Source organism: Falco punctatus (genome assembly GCF_963210335.1).
Source record: "Falco punctatus genome assembly, chromosome: 7".
Classification (NCBI taxonomy): domain Eukaryota; kingdom Metazoa; phylum Chordata; class Aves; order Falconiformes; family Falconidae; genus Falco; species Falco punctatus.
The window spans coordinates 11,671,126-11,688,645 of NC_137587.1; the positions used below are offsets into that span (position 1 = coordinate 11,671,126).

The 17,520-nt window shown below is 43.6% G+C and overlaps 1 protein-coding gene across 1 annotated transcript; it reads right to left on the minus strand.

The window, feature by feature from the left end:
• Positions 1–326: 326 nt before the first annotated feature.
• Positions 327–16,579, minus strand: FAM177A1 (family with sequence similarity 177 member A1). The gene is made up of 5 exons (XM_080395143.1): positions 16,252–16,579; positions 12,043–12,219; positions 5,149–5,215; positions 3,357–3,454; positions 327–2,550 (listed from the first exon to the last, which is right to left on the minus strand). Exons 1-5 carry the CDS (start codon positions 16,336–16,338, stop codon positions 2,338–2,340), a joined length of 642 nt encoding a protein of 213 aa, XP_080251269.1. The 5' UTR covers positions 16,339–16,579; the 3' UTR covers positions 327–2,337.
• Between the last annotated feature and the right edge of the window lie 941 nt (positions 16,580–17,520).

Here is a 17,520-nt window from a genome sequence, read left to right on the forward strand (position 1 = left end):
AAAGCAGTGAAACTCTTACTCTTTAACACAGCTGTAGAAATGTTTCATCTTCCCGATGAAATTACAATAGCTCCAGGCCAGAGGTGGTTGCAATCCTGCTTTATTTATTAATCTGAGTAGTGCTGAACACACTGAATATGCTAAAAACTACTACATGAGATTGTAAGGAAGGGGTGGAGATAGTATAGTATTTTGAATTTCAGCACCTGAATATTCCACCAGGATGTGTGACTCAGTAGATGGAAACTATGAACAGGCACATGCACCTGTGTGCAGACGTAAAGTTTCAATGACCACACAATTTTAAAAGAAAAGCCATAGCCAACTTCCAGTTCAAAAATTATATTAAATATAAAATAACAGATTAATGCATTTACAGAAAAATTAAACCATTATGAAAGTAACCACTTTCATACAGTTTGCAAAAAACTGAAGGAAGGATTAAGTTAAGGCACAGTGAGTAATACAGTATTTTATACAAAGAAGTTTAAACCCAAGGCAGTGAGACCATTTCTGATGCAACAGATAATGGGGGGAGGGGAAACCAACACAACTGACACTAATGTCTTGGCAGAAAAGCAAAATATCCTTCAGCTGTAAAGTTTTTACCCTTGAGCTACATGAGGCTTTCTACCTCTGACAGTATAAGAACTCTCAACAAGCTGCTTTTCTGTGTGTTCCCCAGGTGTTGAACCAACTCTCCCTTGCAGGTGTTTTGGGCTAAGGAATGACTTTACACAGCTGTCAGCACCCTCTGTCTTACAATTCAAAAAGAGGCAAAGAACAGAGTATCAAAAGGGATGGAATAGAGCTGATGAATCCTCCTCAGAAGACCTTCTGTAGTGCTGGAATGGTAAGGGCAGATGAGAGGAGAGGGAACTTGTGCTCTACAGGCAGAGGGTTGTCTGAAATATATAACTGAACTCTGGAAACTAATAGCCAAGTCAGCCGGCCTCTGGTGTTACGTCAGGCTCCTCAGTTGGTAGTGGGACCAAGGCCAGGGACATATGATGATACCCAGCACAAAATTTCACTGAAGTAATGTTTTACATGGTAACTAGTACAGGTTCTCTGCTCCTTTATCTATAATAGTTCTGTAACAAAAGTGACTGGGGCACTGACATCTGATTGTCACAAAGTAAATGAGTCACCTTTTACAAGCCACAGCAAAATGACAGTCATTGCAGTTAAAATAACCTTAATTGGTATTTGGGGCTATTTAAAAGCTTTGGAGCTACCTGCATTTCACTTAGACAAAAAAAAAAAAAAGTTACTGTTGTTGCAGGACTGCAACGAAGTTTTGTTTATTTAAGAAAAAGAATCATAAGTTTGGTTTTGTGATTTCTAGTTATTCATGTATTCTGTGCTAAAGGGGTTACACTTGCAATGGCACATCCCTTACTGGTAATTTAACACTAAACAAGTACTCTGTTTAGGTTAATCAAGTACACTGACTCAGGTAAACTATGTCCAAAAAAGTTTTCATAGTTCTAGACTGGTAATGTAGGCAGTGTCTGGTGCATTCAGTATAATTTAGCAAGACCTTAGTTTGTTTCCCAGACTGCTGGGAGCAATGTGAAGTATTCAAGCAGGTGGATCTCTTTGTTTTTGGACTTGGGAGTGAGAACATCTTACACTGATGCTAGTTCTGTACTTGGCTGCAGCACTGAATGGAACAGCTGAGCACTATCAGCCTCCAAAAGTGCTGGTACTTGTCAGTAAGTTCTTAAGGGTGTTTACAGCCTCCTTTAATGTTTTTCTTTAATTAAAAAAAAAAAAGTCAGTGGACCCTTAAATCTAATTAACATTAAATCTAACATTATCTCGTGTTAAACAACAACAGAAAAAAAATACATGCATACAATAGTGACAATAAATAGGGGAAATAAGACACTATTATAATGACTTGAGTTACAGGGTATTGATTCCTATTAATCTATTCACAGAGAGCCAAGTTGCAAACAATGTGCAAATCAGAAATAGGTGTTTTAGAAGTAGGAAGCAGCACTGCATCTGCAATCCACAGGGGTTACAGACACAGCAATTCAAGGAAAAGACATTTTTACTTCTTTCCACAGAAATTAGCTCACACATTCAATTTTAGACCAAATGTTTGTAGTGCAATTTTCATTTTAACTGAAGTGCCAGTTTGGCAGAACACCTCAGCCTTTATTAGGCAGACAGACTGAACAGATACTGCCTAGCTCTCTCCTGATCAATAAGAATGCTAGAAGTTGTTATTTCACTGAACAAGTATAATCCTATTTTTCCTGCTCCTTATAGCCAGATTGTGACACCTGACACTTCCTATTTCCTACATTATACAGACCTTTACACTTAAGGAGGGACAGGAACTACATCTTGTTTGTTTTCCCCAACGGACTGGCCATCTCCCTCGTTTTCAAAGTTTACATTCACAAATGAAGTGCATGCTGTTGCTTCAGGCTGGTCTGTCCGGACAGGAGCTTCAGCCTGGGGCTTGTTCTGCTGTTCCTGATGCTGTCTTTCTGCTTCTTCCGACATCTTGTTTTCCTGTTCCTCCTCTTCCTCCTAAAAATAGATAACTGGATTTGTAAGCTACTGTTTACCGCTTACTTACGTTCAATTGAAGTCTTTCCGTAAGAGTATACCAGTTCCTATTAGGAGGCAAGGATGTCTGCTCCGCTAAAAAACAGGCATTAGTTGGTAATAAAATGAGGTATATTCCAGAATTCCTTTTATGGAGAAAAAATAAAATCACCCAAAGTGAAGGATTAAACTGTGGTAAATAAACACCAAAAAAAATCATGTGTCTAGACAAGCACTTTTTAGTCAACAGCAATAGGTCTACCTTCTCTAAAGCTTTTTCAGCTCAATGATAAAAAGCTATCAAAAATAAAAAAATCATAGTAAAGCTTTAAATAGGTTTCCTCTCTCTTTCAAATAAAAATTATTAAGGCTTTTTTTGCATAAAGCACTGACTACCTATCAGTCATTTCCAGTTATAGTTTAGAACAAATGGTAGCCTTTACCCTTGACACTTTGTTGAACAGGTTTTAAGAGTTGGAAGTATACTCCTAGCAGCCACCCCTTTGCAGTGCCCAGTGCTCCATCCAACTTCCTCACGCTTGACTTGAAAATGCATTGTACAAGCGGGACCCAGCCCGTTCTAACTGATAAACTGGTGAGAAAAGGCTGATGTATAGGCAGGCATTAATCGTTTGTCAAATGAAAACTGAAGGCAAACTGAAATAGGCGTTCTAAACCCTCATTTTAATGCTGGAATACAAATTAATTTCTTTTTTTAAAAAAAAAAAAAATACCAGGGAAGGCAAGTTGGAGAAAAGGAAGGTAAGAGCCCCATCTCACACACATACCTCTCTCTTCATTCTGTAATACTCATCAATGGCATATTGGTATTTTGGCGTGCTTATCCCCAGCACAGATGCAATCTTTTCTCCCAGGAAATCACACACTAAAAAAAATAAAGAGAGGTTTACATATGATTAGTATCTAGAAGAAAATTCTTAAGCACGGTTTTATTTTAAAAGGCATCCTCATCTTTCCTGAATGGTTTTCCATAGTCCTACTTCACACAAAAGAAAAACCAAAATCTGCTAGGCTAATCTACTTGTATGTAATTATTAGCCCAATATACCAGTAATTGTCCTTTAAGATAAAGAATGAATGAAAGGAGAAGAACATGGAAGTCAACGAAAATATAGATGGTGGCGGCGTTTGTTTGAATTCTACTGGTTTCAGCTTTGAACCCCGGTTTGTTTTGCTAGGGAAACGGTTAAAGGATAAGCCTTTAACTGAACTTGGAACTGACAAGTAAGGTTAGACAAAAATACGTGGCTACCAATTGCACTGGCACTTCAGTCTAACGGACCCAGTGAACTAGAGAGTTATTTATTGATACATGCATACTTCAAGTCAGTAGGAGTTTTAACAATGTTCTTCTGTGTTGCATCCTAATGGATTAATAAAATATTTAGGTTTCAGCTGTCTCAGCTTTCAAGCTGGAGGCTACACGCAGCACTGCTCTGCTAGAACAGGTAATGCAGTGTCACAAGTGTGGAACCAGGGGTTTGTGTCAGTCCGTCTCTACCAGGGTGATGGCTACAGCACTGCTGCTTGAGTAAAGGCAAGCAGGAAGCCAAATATATTGCACTTCAAATTACAAATCTGCCGAGGACGCAAAGGAGTTAGTTGTCTTCAGGGAAAACAAATTCGAAGTTGGCAATTGACTGCTTCAATGAATATTCACAATAACTAACTTTACAGATATGCTGGCATCTAGAGCTCTGTGCAGAAGACCAGTTCGAATTACAAATGTAAGAAGCAAAACTGAAGTGGGAAGAAGGAAGTACTAATCTTCAAATTAATAAAAGACTTCTGAAAAAAGGAAAGCAGTATCTTTGTGCATGAAGAACAGATATGACAAGGAATGGAATTACACTGTACATTAGAGCAAAAGCACTTCTAAAAGTAAGGATAAGTTAGTTAATAAAATAAACTGCCTACAGTTTTTTTAAAAATACACAAAATTAGATATACAGTGACAGAAACTCCACATTTGTCAAAAAAACCAATAAAGGTACTTTACACCTTGGGAGGAACATAGACTGGGACAAGTATTTTTAAAACTTGGCAGAATTTTGTGAGGTCCACATGTCAAATAAACTTCTATGCAATGAGTTTAAGACTCTTGACAACAGCCTTATTTTTATTTTGTAACCTCAGAAGTCTGTTGTAATGCACACAACTAGATGGGATAATTATTAGTTGTCTTCATAAAAACTGTCAGTTTAGTTACTCCAAACAGCATTCTTTTCAGATAACGTCACACAAAATGCTTCCATACAAAACCAAATAGAAAGCTGATACACTCCCTTCCCAATGCTAATGGAGGAAAAGGGGGGAAAAAAGTGTTCAGCAAAAGGGTGTTTCCTGTTTGTTCTTCCATTCAAGAGTTGTTGATTGAAAGTAAAAAAAAAAAAAAAAAAGGTGTCTAAGGCAAGAGAATATGTCTCTACACGTTAAAATACAGGTTCATTCGTAGTTTTGAAAAAAATGGCCAGTAGCTCACAAAGATGATTTATGGTCTGTGAACATGACTTTCAATATTCCACTACTGGCTTACCCAAAAATTACATAAAGCAATACCTGATAAGGTTGATGTGGCAACTCGCAGCATGTGAAACCACAAGTAGGGGCCCCATGTGAGCGTTGTCTGTAAGAACAATAGTAGTATGAATACATAGAACTGTTTGTTCATGGCTCTTACTAATACATGAAAAAGCTCAAACAGATTGAGAAGAAAGATCTGCAATGCTTCCCGTTTGCCAGCTACCACAATATTCTTGCTTTAAAGTAAGTCCAGACCAGACATGCATGAAGCAAAGTATCACCCTAAGATATAAATATAACCGCAGTTTATATCTGGGAAAATCTGTTTCATTGAGTTTTGTTTCCTGCTCCCAGACTTGGGAAAAGACAAGCATCCACCTCAATCCCAAGGTAACTCCTATAGCTAGAAAGACCTTTCCATAATGTTCTGAATTCCATCAGCCCTAGAAGAGAAGTGGGTTATCCAAGTAGCCCCTCATTACAATAATGAGAAAGCTGCAAAAGACTATTTAAAACCAAACCTTCAAAGTGGTCCCTGAGCAAGGGACCACTTCCAAGTATTTACAACTGCATACAAATTGCCATTTGGAATTGCATCTGAGGAACAAAACTAGGAACCGTGAGGGAGGAAGAGCTACCGCAGCTCTGAGGCAGCAATGGACAGGCTGACAAGGAAAGCGCCTGGGGTGGCGTGAATGACGAGGAACACAAAACCAACAAAACAGGGCTCAAGTGGGGTCACCCCAAGCATTTGCATGAGCAAGGAAGTCTCTCTGAAGTGCCTGCACACTAAGGCACGCAGCATGGGGCATGAACACACGGAAATGGAGACCTGTGTGCAGCTGCAGGGCTGGGATCTTGTTGGGATCCCCAGAGAGGCAGTGGACGGCTTGCACGACTGGAGCGCTGCAGTGGACAGACTCTTTAGGAAGGACTGGCCAGGAAGACGAGGAGGAGCTGCCCTTTGCACAACTGTGGTGTCTTTGCTGCCACAGAGAAAGCACTGCAACCTCCAGACAAATTGAGATACTTCCACACAGGAACTTAAAGGAAAGTTAGAAACTTAACAGGCATACCTACACTATCCTCTTCGCTAAGGAAAGAGGCTGTATCTCTCTTTGAAAAGAAATTAAAAACAAGCCATGTAATAAAAAGGAGAAGGAGAAAAGCAGATTCCAGTCTTAATGGGGAAGGAGCTGTAGGCTTTCACTTCTGTGCAAGGGCAAACTCGAATTTCATAGTCACCTAAAACATGTTTATAGTTACGGTCTGTTGTACTCAGGCAAGATCTCTGTAGAGGTACTTTCCCTGTAGAAAGCAGCAATTAAGAGTGTCAGCTTTTATTACATGAAACCCATTAACTCCATCAGTTCCCTATGTGTTTATAACCTGTTGCTAAACACTGTGACAGTAAGCATTTTCTGTGATCTTATTTAATAGCTATCTGTACAGGACAACCAATATGACTGTAAATAATATGGCTATAGGGATTCGTTGGGACAGCCTCAGTACGCACGTACGCAAGCTACAGGACTTTGGTGTTTTCCAAGCACAGCCTCTACAAATCAGTGGCAGCAAGAAATCATCTGTCAAGCCAGAACCTCAAGTTGAGCAGGCTGAAAAAAGCCAGATGCTACATATTTTTGGCAGCGGGCATGGAAAATGTCCTGCCAAGGTAAAAATGTAAGCAAAACCAGCTTGCTATCCTGCCTGCACAAAAGCACCTCGTTGTGCATCCAGCTCGATGATTACGCACTCAGTTGGCAGACAGGCTAACAACAATCATTTTGGAGTTTGTTCAGTTGAGGAAGTCAAGAAAAGTGCTGGAAAAGCTTGTTGCCACAGGTGCAAATAATGGCATTGACGAGGTTCTGTACAATCCTTCATAATGAGGTGACAAGATGAAAAAGCATTCAACACAGCGTGCAGGACAAACGGACCTGTTGCGCGGCTGTAGGCAAGAAGCTACAAGAGCCCCTGGAACATTTAAGAGTGAAAAGACCAGCTGAACTTCAACGTGACAGAACTAACTCAGACACAGAGTATTGCAACACGTTTGTGGCAACACACATGTAGGGAACATCTGAGGCTTGGCAGACACAGAGGTTCTATTTCCACTGTTCCCCGACCGCAATTAAAAACCACTTTGGTACGTTGGAAGCACTTTAAGTTCAGCTTCATGGAAACCTCTGCTCTCTGACAAAGCCCCGCAAGATGCTTCTTCACCCCTGCCAAGCAAGGCTTTGCCGGTCCCCTGAATTTAAAAAAGGAGCATCCTTTGAAGTATCTCAAAAGGCAATACAAAACCATGAGAGAAGCTACTTCACACGAATTCAAGAGGAGAAAGGAGATGCCTCGGGAAGTAAACCACCAAGAACAACCAGGAACAAGGGAACACCTCCAAGGAGTAACTCTCCTTTATTTTCTTCCCCCTTCACTTCCCAAGGGTACGTCTGGGTGGTTTCCCAGAGCACCTCGGAGACTGAAGCAGGAGTGGCAATGTGAGGCGAGAAGAGGTACTGGAGAAAATCAGAACTGCTCGGGTGATATGAACGGGGCCGTTAGGCAATGGCTCAGTACAAACTAACCCTACTCCGTGAAGCAGCTTTAATGCACTGAGTGGTACAGAAAACAGTACCCAAGTCAGGTCCTACTAATGCTCAGTAAGAACCACACACCCAGACACTGTACATCAACCTCCTTTGGCCAAAGAAGCCTTAATGTTCAGTCTTTCATCAATGCAAGGCCACAGTAATACTCTATGTCTTGACTGGAAACAAGGGGCAGCAGTATGAAACACAGGACACTGGCTTATTATAAGGGGACAGGATGTCTCCCACCATCAGCCTCTTTAGTACACGTTTCTACAATGCTTAATTATACTATTCAGCTTTCCTGACTTTATTTTGTTGTTTCAAATAGGAAACACAATGGTTATGACAACTGGTTTTTAAATTACAAAAAATCTTAACGTACCACTTTAATCCAAGTGCTGCATTTTAAATAGGAATGAGCACAATGGATTCAACCATTGATAAAACCAAGGGGGTTCTGGTCTAACAGAACATGATTTTGTTTCCTAGTACAGTACTACCGAATGGAGCACACACGCACTCCCCTGAACTTGCCAGATTTCAGTCAGTCCCTAATAACACTTGAACTTTCCGAAGAACGCAGGGTTTATCTTTGCCAGAGAAAATGGCAAAATAAAGGAAAAAATAATTTCCTGATTTAAGAAAAAACAAATCCCGTATTTAAGAGTTAATATACACCACCAAATAGATACTTTTCCACTGTTTACTGTGCCAAGATGCATTTCAAATTAGTTTAACTACTGACTGGCCATTGCTGTAACAGGTCTTTTAGTGTATGCACCATGTCAAACTGTGGCACCTAAGACAAGCCAGTGAAAACAACATCAGAGACACACACACCATCCTCCATCAAAAAGCTTCTGCCATATTATGAGTAGCCATTACTTGGTCAGTCACTATTTTTCTCCCTCATCCCCAAACTGTTAAAAGAAAAATGTTTATCAGTCCTCAAGAGAGGACTTTTTGCTATTTGAAGTTAAGCTCCTTTTAACTACAGGATATCAAGATAATCTCCCTGCAAAAACGTGTTTCAATCTTTCTGAGCACTGAAGGTTAATAAAATTAAATCTCTTCTGGTGCTTTGTTGCAGAGATGTTCTCAGGATGAATTCCAAGGTTATCACCAACAGTTACATTACTGACAATTGCTCTGCAAAGATTTACACTCCACTTTCTGCCTATTCATGTAATAGTTGAATGCAACAAAGAGCTTATAGCAAGCAGCCCTCCAAGGATAAACAGAAAGATTATCTTCTAAAACAGGTTAGGGAAGTTTAGTTACAACAAAATAAAGTTTTGGTGGACAGGTGCAAAATGAGATTTACATATAAAGTGTAAGCATCTAAGTCTTTCTAGACAGACTAGAAGTTTCAGTTAAAATTAAAGCATTTACGTAATTAAAGCATCTATGTTTTAATATGAGAACACACAGATAATACTGAATGCTACTATCTAAAAAATCCAGGGGGAAATGTATTAAGCATACCCTGTGTTCTAGATTCAATTCATTCTTTAAAAAAAACCAGCAACCAAAATACAACAGAATGGACACTCCAGTCCAAGAATGTTAATGAAGTGAGTGCTGACCTATAGAAGTTATCAGAATTGTTTCCCTTAAACTAATTTAGAGGCTGCCAGGATGCCAATACCAGCTGAGCTTTGAAATTTCATGATGCAAAGTTTCTATTCAAAATATTAAATGTGCTGTTTTAAAAAATAAGTTGGACCAGAAACAGCTATTACTTGCAACATACTTTTTCATATCCCAACTGAAATAACAAGTTTTAGACATGCTGGTCTCAGCAAACTGACTTTAATTGCTTTTATAAAAATGTTTTTATTGTAGGATTTGTAAGGCAGCTGTTGGCTAAAGCATCAAAGCTCTGCTTGGACTAACATTTCTCAGTTGAGTGTCTCAGCTGGGATACACGAAGCATGCAGCAGGTAAGGTAAACTTCACTTAATGGCAACCCTTGCTCTAATCAAGTTAATTCTGTCAAAGTAAAAAGCAATACATAATAAGGCATACTGCGCTCCACAATAAACTGTTCTGGTCTGAGGGGTCCTTTTATTAAAAAGGGTAATAAAAATTAAGCTATAAAAGGAGAATAAAGCCATTGTCACTGTGCCATGCAATATACTTTTTGCTATTCAGAAAAAAAATCCTTGTTAGGAGAGCAGGAGAACAATCATGCCGCATTCCCGGCTGTTGTGCACGTTTGAGGGCTCTCTAGTTAAATGTCCATTTCTACAGCAGCGTGCACTTCTCTGGCCTCACAACACATACATTAAGGCTTATGAGGCTTCCCTTGCTGCACCACAGTGGAACTCTTCTACCGAGAAGAAATGGCAGATCTGGTCCCCTGCTAATTATAGTTGGGAAAAATCTCTTATACATCCGTGGATATCTGACATGACCTGCATAGTGGGGAACAGATCTGACTCTGAAGATACCTGAACATTACCATAATATTCAGTAGGTTTCACAGTTCTTGCATTTCTTTTTGTAGACCCTTGCAGAGATAAAAAAAAACCACTGAGCAAGGCAGCTTAACATCTACTCACTGTTTGTGAGTACAATACATTTTATTTTCAAACTAAAAATGTCAAGTGTATTTTATACCGATGATACCCTACATGCTCTCAGGCTAATGTTACTTTTCGTTGTAAACAAGAACTACCTAGCAAGAAAGAAATAGTGGTACCATGAATCCATCCAAGATGAAGTGCAACAGCTTCACCTGTGAATTGCTACGAACCAAATCCCAGCTGAATGCCCACAGTCTCACTGCAGCTCTGTCCTCAAACCACCTTTTTTTTTTTTTCCCTTCAAGACAAATTCATTTTACAGAGGGGGGAAAAAAGAACCAGTTGACAGTCCCTCCCAAAGCAAAGCCCTTATGGTTCACCACTTCTTCAAAAGAGAATGAGCAGAAAGTCAACCTCTTTACTGCAGTCTGTTCAATAAGGGCAAGCTCTCCCAGGGTGGATATGCATGTAAATAAATACAGGCCCTACCACTATACAGTAAAAAAGAGAGCTGAGAGCTTCAACCACAACATTTCTTAATTATGGATTCCCAAATGCTGGTGCAGAAGTCATTTCAACAGCAACGCCAAGTAGAAAACAGGGTACCAGTTTCGGTGCACACCAAGACTCTCCTCTGGAGCATGGGAACGAGCAGCTACACACCAGCCTCTGCCTCCAGCGTGCAACCAGGCGGGACAAACTGCTGCACAAAGCAACGGCTCCCAGCACATCGGGAAGGACCCAGCCAGTTTCAAGCCTCCACCTCTATCGCAATACAGGCAACAGAGCCCAGAGAGGGCCAGGAAGGGAGCCCACCAGCAGGCAGGGAACAGGTCCGCAGACCCAGCTTATTGGGGTAAGGAGGGCAGAGAAAAGAGGTGGCCGGGACACCAGTTCGTGGGGGTGTCAAAAACGAAACATGAGACTCAGTGATGTGGAGAGATGAAGAGAAGGATGTGGATCTTCTCTAGGGCTGACTGCCAGAGAGCAGGGAGCTGCTGCTGCCACAGCTGGCACGCGCGGCTCTGAGCTTTGCAAATACACCATCATCACCACAAACCAGATTGTCAGAGATGCCAACTGAATATAACACTATATATTTCCTGTTACCTCGAAGTATAGACCCAAAATCATGACAAAAAGGAAAACATACTTTAGCAGCTACGACACACGCTACTGGAGACAGCTTCAATTGTCAAAACTCCACTTGAATTTGGACCCCATAAATGGAGACTCCATTCACAGGTCAAGCAACATCTTAATGGCTTACAAGAAGATGAACATTACATACACAAGACTAGGCAGGTCCTTTAAAACCTGTTTTTCACATACTATGAATTACACCAGTTTTCCTTTTATTTCTGCAAGTCATTTGTTTCTTTCCCTGCTATACTCTTTTTTTAATCATATCAAATTGCTGGTATGGTAACACTAAATTACAGGTTCAACTCTCCACTGTCACCAAACAGAAAACAAATGCCTTCCCTGCGCATTTTTTTAAAGAATAATACAAATCAAGGAGACACCAAGCAAATATTATTAGAGGGAGAAATGCTGGAGAGGACAGACCAGAACCGTGAAGAAATTAAACCCATTTCTAATTAAAAGGGCTACTTTAGTGGAGAAGGACTCCAGGACAAAACAACTCAGGAATATTTCTCGGATTTCTCAGTCCCTAGCACCAATCTTATTAAGGGAATCTTTAATACAAAGTACTAAATCAGATTTATGACGCAAAAATTAAAGTATAAAATATGGGTAGTTACCCAGTAAACCAGAAGTGGCAATTTATCAAGTAAAACACCTACAGGATCTACAGGCGGCAAGAGATCTTTTTTCTCTTGTTCATCTTCCTCTTCATCTGTGCTATATTCTTCCATTGTTTCTCCACTTGCAAAATGAATAACCCTCCTTGGAATTTTCTTCTTCTTTCCTATGACACCCAGCTCCACATTCTCAAAGCCTCTATCTCCATTTGCAAGTTGCTATAAAGAAGAAAAATAAAAAATCATTATGTCAAGTACACACTTCCAGAACTGGAAAAGCTCCTCCTTAAAAAAAATCATGAGGTATTTAAAATATTTTAGATTGATTAGTATATACAACGGACATTTGTAAGAGCTTGGCTGTAGGTAAAGATACGACTGAAACATTATTGTTTGCAGATACCTGAAAACTGATCTCTCCACTAAAAATAACAAAAAGATGAGTGCCTTCACTTCAGCATGCACAGGTGGTATTAAAAACATCTATTCCTAAAAAGCACTGTGATAGGTAAGAGTTTCTTAGCAGGACACTTTTCTTTAAGTAATTGGATGAGCATATACGTGTGAATATATAAAAGTGTCTTTGGTTTTGGAATTAGTCTCAAGTGAAATTAATCAAGCAGTTCATAGGCTGTAGCCACCACCTCTTTGCAAGCTTAGACAGACACCTCCAGGACACAACAGAACTGAATAAAGCAGAACTAAGCAGCCGGGGTCAAGCTTTAGAAAGATGCATCTGCCTCTGTGGGCTTTCAGCAGCGATCACGATGAGTGCCAGGGACGGTGCTAAAAGAACAACCCTTAGTTTTGTGGCTAAAGACATATAAAAAGAGAAGTACGATGTCTGGGTTTGTTCTTCCAGCTGCTGAGTGCTACAATGCAGTCTTTGGGTCACAAGCATTAAAAAATATACTCCTAGTTCAAAGGCCAATCAAAAATTCTTTAGGCTAGCAACTCCTGCAGGCAGAGAATTTTAGTAAGGTTTTGTACTGTAGCTCTCAAAACAGAGACTTTGCCTCGGCAGAGCTTTTAGATACTACTGCATCAAATGCAGAAAACTGTTCTGAACACGCTTCTGTCATGCAGAGAAGGACACAGAAGGTAGAAAATGCCAGCCACATGTTTTTAACGTACCATGGAAGTTTTTAAAAATGCACGAGCTCGTGTTATTTGAAACCGTATCGTAAGGAATGAGATGTGTGTACATGTACGCAGAATTCAGGCTACATAAAATGGGCACATTCCAATTTTCGACTTCTTGCCTATGCAAACTCAATGGTCTCCACAGGTCACAATTCAAAATTATTAATAAAAATATGTATTTTATCACAGAGCTGTAAGACATCCCTTCATTGTTGCGAGCCCAGCATCACCATTCCCATCTCTTATGCTAGATCACGCAAATTAGCTTTGCGGCACAAACAGGCTCAGTTAGCTGGGAAAGGCAGCGGGCACAGCAGAGAGGGGCAGGAGGGGGCCGTGGAGAGCAGAACGGCTTCCTCCATTCCAGGCACAGGTTTTTCTCGTGCCCATAGAGAAGAGGGAGGGAAGGTAAAGATCACGTGCCAAGCGCTACAGCGTGGAGAGGGAGCGCACACATTCATCATCGCTCCCAGCTCTCATACCTCCGCTTCTCAAAACTGCAAGTCATTTCAGCTTCCCCCAGCATTTCTTTAACTACCGCAGCACATCTGGGGCATTTTCCTGGGGGAGCGCAGCAGAATGAAGCGGCAAGTTTCCAATAGGGTAATTAAGCTGAAATGGCATTACATTTTCATGCAGAGTTACATTTTCATGTAGAAAGACCAAACCGACTCGCTGGGGCCCAGCGCACTCTCTCTGCTGCCTATCAGTCTCGGGAACAGAGCACGAGGAGAACAGCAAAGCTACAAAAGTACAAACGCTGAGAACAGTGGAGCAACCTAAGCACAGGGAGCGCTCCTTGCTGCCGCTATAAAAGCGGGCACCACTTACTGTGACTCAGTTCTGTAGTTTTTGGAGCAAAGAGCACCACAGAATCAGTCTTTTATGAACATTTCACGCTCCTTTATTGGCATCATACAATGATGCCATTTTTCATGTTTAGTCACAGTGCTGAAGAGCACTATTTTTTGCAACACAGCATCACAAATATTGCTGTGATTAACCACAGCAAGCAACATCAGCCTCTCCTTAAGTTGCCCTAAAGGCACAGCCTCTTCATCTGATTTTGGCTTGTTTAACTCAAACGCCTCAAATATTTTAACTTAGAAAAAAATTGTAGTTAAAATTTAAAAAGCAGGCTTCAATTGCCTGCACAGCCATCCCACACTCCACTTACACTACCTACAGCAAGCAGCTCTGCGTAGCTGGTACTGGTACAAAGTTGCAGACAAATGTGGTACTTTGAGACAGTAGGGTTTCCTCAAGGAACAACGAATCTGTTTCAGAGTCCTAAATCATTAAATAAAACAATATATATCAGCTGTTGCTTTTGTGATTACCTAGTCAACAAACCTGGATGTGGTTGTCCTCCTCACTGTAACATTGGTCCTTTTAATTTTTACATGCACAGCATCAATAAAAGCCAACCTTCCCAGCTGCAAGCTGGAAGTTCAGCATTAACAAATTTTCTTTGTCTTTCCAAAACCGTGGCGATACAGATCTGTACAGCTCAAATGTTACAGCATCTCCTGTTTGGGGGCTTTACACTTTTGATCTTCCTTTACACATCTGAACTTCTTTTCCAATTCAAGAAGTGGTTACAAAGATCATTCTTCTAGTCCGTGGCTTTGGTCAGGTTGCCCACCTCATCTTTTTCCACAGGCTTGTCCCTTTCCAACACATTATACGGACCTTGAAAGACTCAGCATTTGTCTTAACCGAGTGCCACAAAAGTATTTACTTTGGCTTCTGTTCCCGCAACAATTAGACACAAAGGCCTTGTGCTTCTGCCACGCTGGCTAACACTCTTAACGCACGTGGGAAACACTGCAAAGTGACTTATTTTTCTTTTTAGATACCCTCTTGGAATTTTTCTTGGCTTTACGGCACCCATGCAAACCTTGCCCGTCAGGAAGTCAGCGTATGAAACCGCTGCTCCTTGTTCACCCTCTTCACACCCACCCTCTCACCTCAGCCTTTAGCCAGAAACCGCGTGCGACCAGGACACATTCTGACAGCGCTGGTACAACACCCAGCGCAATGGAAATTCAGCCACATCCAAAACGCCATTAAAATAAATAAATGATGATTAAGGATGAGGTGTGCCAGGACACCTACACGTAAGCTAGGAGAGCTCACACTACTCATACTAGGTGATGCAATAACGTCAAGTTTCATCAAAGCGAGGAGAAAAAAAGCAAAAAAAGAGGGAGAGCAGGCTGGTCACTTTGGCATCTTGGAAGCCACTGGGCTCAGGTCTCCTTGCAAAAACTTATGACCCAAAACGCTGAAGTTGCAATGTCCGCTCTCCCTCAGAAAGATGAATAATTCAATTTACACAGCTCGACTCACCCGACAGTGCTACTAAAAGGCTGGTAATAATAAGAAATATTTCTAGCCGTGTTATCTTGCCTGCCTTACCGATTTCATTTGTGTTGCTTTCCCTGGCTAGGCTTTTAATTTTTTTTTTTTTTTTTTGGGGGGGGGAGTGGGTGGGTTGGTTGGGGTTGGTATTTTTTTCTCTATCGCCTACTTTCCAGCCTTGCGTTTCAACCGAAATTAAACAGCATGAGCCCTTCTCAAACGGAAGGCACAGTAACAGGGCGAGCGCCGACTGCAGGGCCCCCCCCCCGCCGAGCGGCTCGGGGCGCGGCGCCGGCACCGGCCCCACGGACGGGAGGGCTCTGGGGGGCCGCTCCCACCGGGAGCGCTCTAACCGGGAGCCGGCGGCCCCGGTGGCCTTGGCAGGGCGGCGGGAGGCGGCAGCCTGCCCCGATGCAATATTCATCAGGCTCGTTTGTCAGGGCATTGTCTGCCGGCCCCGGCTGACACCCGAGGCGCCGCGCTCCGGTAATTACGGAGCGCTGGAGGGAAGGGCGGGCGGCCCGGCAGGCCGAGCCCGCGGCCAGGCCCCCGCGCCCCGCCACCCCCACCGAGAACCGGCCCGCGCCGGGGGCTCCCCCCGCGCCCAGCCCCGGCCCGGGGGGGTTCAGGCCGCCACCGCCACCCACGCCCCGGACGGACCCCAGCGCCGCCGCCCCGAGGGGCCTGCCCCCCTCCCCCGCGGAGCGGGCTGCCCCGGGCCCCGCCGCCGGGCGCCCCGCTCACCTGCTCGGGCTCCATGGCGCAGGAGGCAGCCGCGGGGCCGGCGGCGGGCGCGCAGTAGAGGGTGATGGCGGACAGCCCCTGCTCCATCCTCCCGCCCGCCGCGGCGCCGGGGGAGGGCGGCAGCGGGCCCGCCGCGGCCCAGGGAGGCGAGCAGCCGGGCGGCACCGCCCGTCACACCGCCCGCCGGGGCGGCGCTTGCAGCCCGCCACCGCGCCCCGGGCCGGGGGGGTCCCGCCGGGGCCGGCCACGCTGCGGGGCCGCGGCCCATCCGGGAGAGACCCCGGGGCGGGTGCCAGCGGCCGTTGCCCCCTTCCCCGCAGCCCGCCCGGCAGCGAGCGGGGCCCTGAAGGCAGCCGGGCACGGCCCCCGCGGCGGGCAGCAGGCGTGCCCCTCTGCGGGGACGGAGGGCGCTGCGTGCCGGGGGGAAACGCGCCCGTCATCTTACTAGAGTACTGTGAAAATCTGCAAAATAACAGATAATGTACTTGGGAAGCGCAGGAATTACTCGGCAGTACTGAGGAGTCGTCCCCGCGGCAGGGCCGACCTGCCAAGCCTTTCCCTGCCTGCGCTTGGCTCCGGCCGTGCAACGCATTCGAAAGGACAAACCACGGAAGGGGAAGAAGCGCCCAGCGGGGGGGCCGGCCCCGGGTGCACCGGGGGTCCCAGCCCCGGGCCGCCGCCGGGGGCACCGGGGGTCCCATCCGGCAGGCAGCGGCGCTGGGCGCTAACCCGCTGCACGGGGAAAAAACTGCTGGAGGCAGAAGCATGTGAAACGTCCTCCTTATTATGGGACTCGGGAGTAGTTCTGTTTTGTTTAAGGTTAGAGCCAGTGTCTGTAACATGCACTTCTTTACGCGACAGCAAGGGCCGTCATTCAACCCTGGGTCATGAATTACAGCTGGAAAATACAGAATGAAGAATTACAGTCTGGAGCAAAGATGGGCTCTTAGGCACTTTCTTAGCCATATTATCGAAGCATTATCCGGATCCTGTGACAAATCAAAGTCCCAGGCAAACTATAGACATACCTGACTGGCAGTTACGCTAGTGCAAGGCAGAAAACGTCCCCTTATGAGAAGGCCTGACACACACACACACTGCACTACTGAATGCACGATTACAGAAACACAAGAATGAAAGATTAAACAACTATTTTACATAGTACAGAACTGAGCATCTGCTTTGTATGTCATTTACAATCCAAGCACTCTGCAGTATACTAAAATTTCATAATATGCCCTCTCGCCTTAAGGTAACTGTGAAAGACCT

Bases quoted from the DNA above. Each gene is read 5' to 3' on its own strand.
- FAM177A1 (XM_080395143.1), bottom strand. From the start codon at position 16,338: ATGGAGCAGGGGCTGTCCGCCATCACCCTCTACTGCGCGCCCGCCGCC. The intron at 12,220-16,251 runs GTGAGCGGGGCG...TCTTCTTTATAG, and splicing joins GCGCCATGGAGCCCGAGCAG to CAACTTGCAAATGGAGATAG. The intron at 2,551-3,356 runs GTATGTGTGTGA...ATCTATTTTTAG, and splicing joins ATTACAGAATGAAGAGAGAG to GAGGAAGAGGAGGAACAGGA.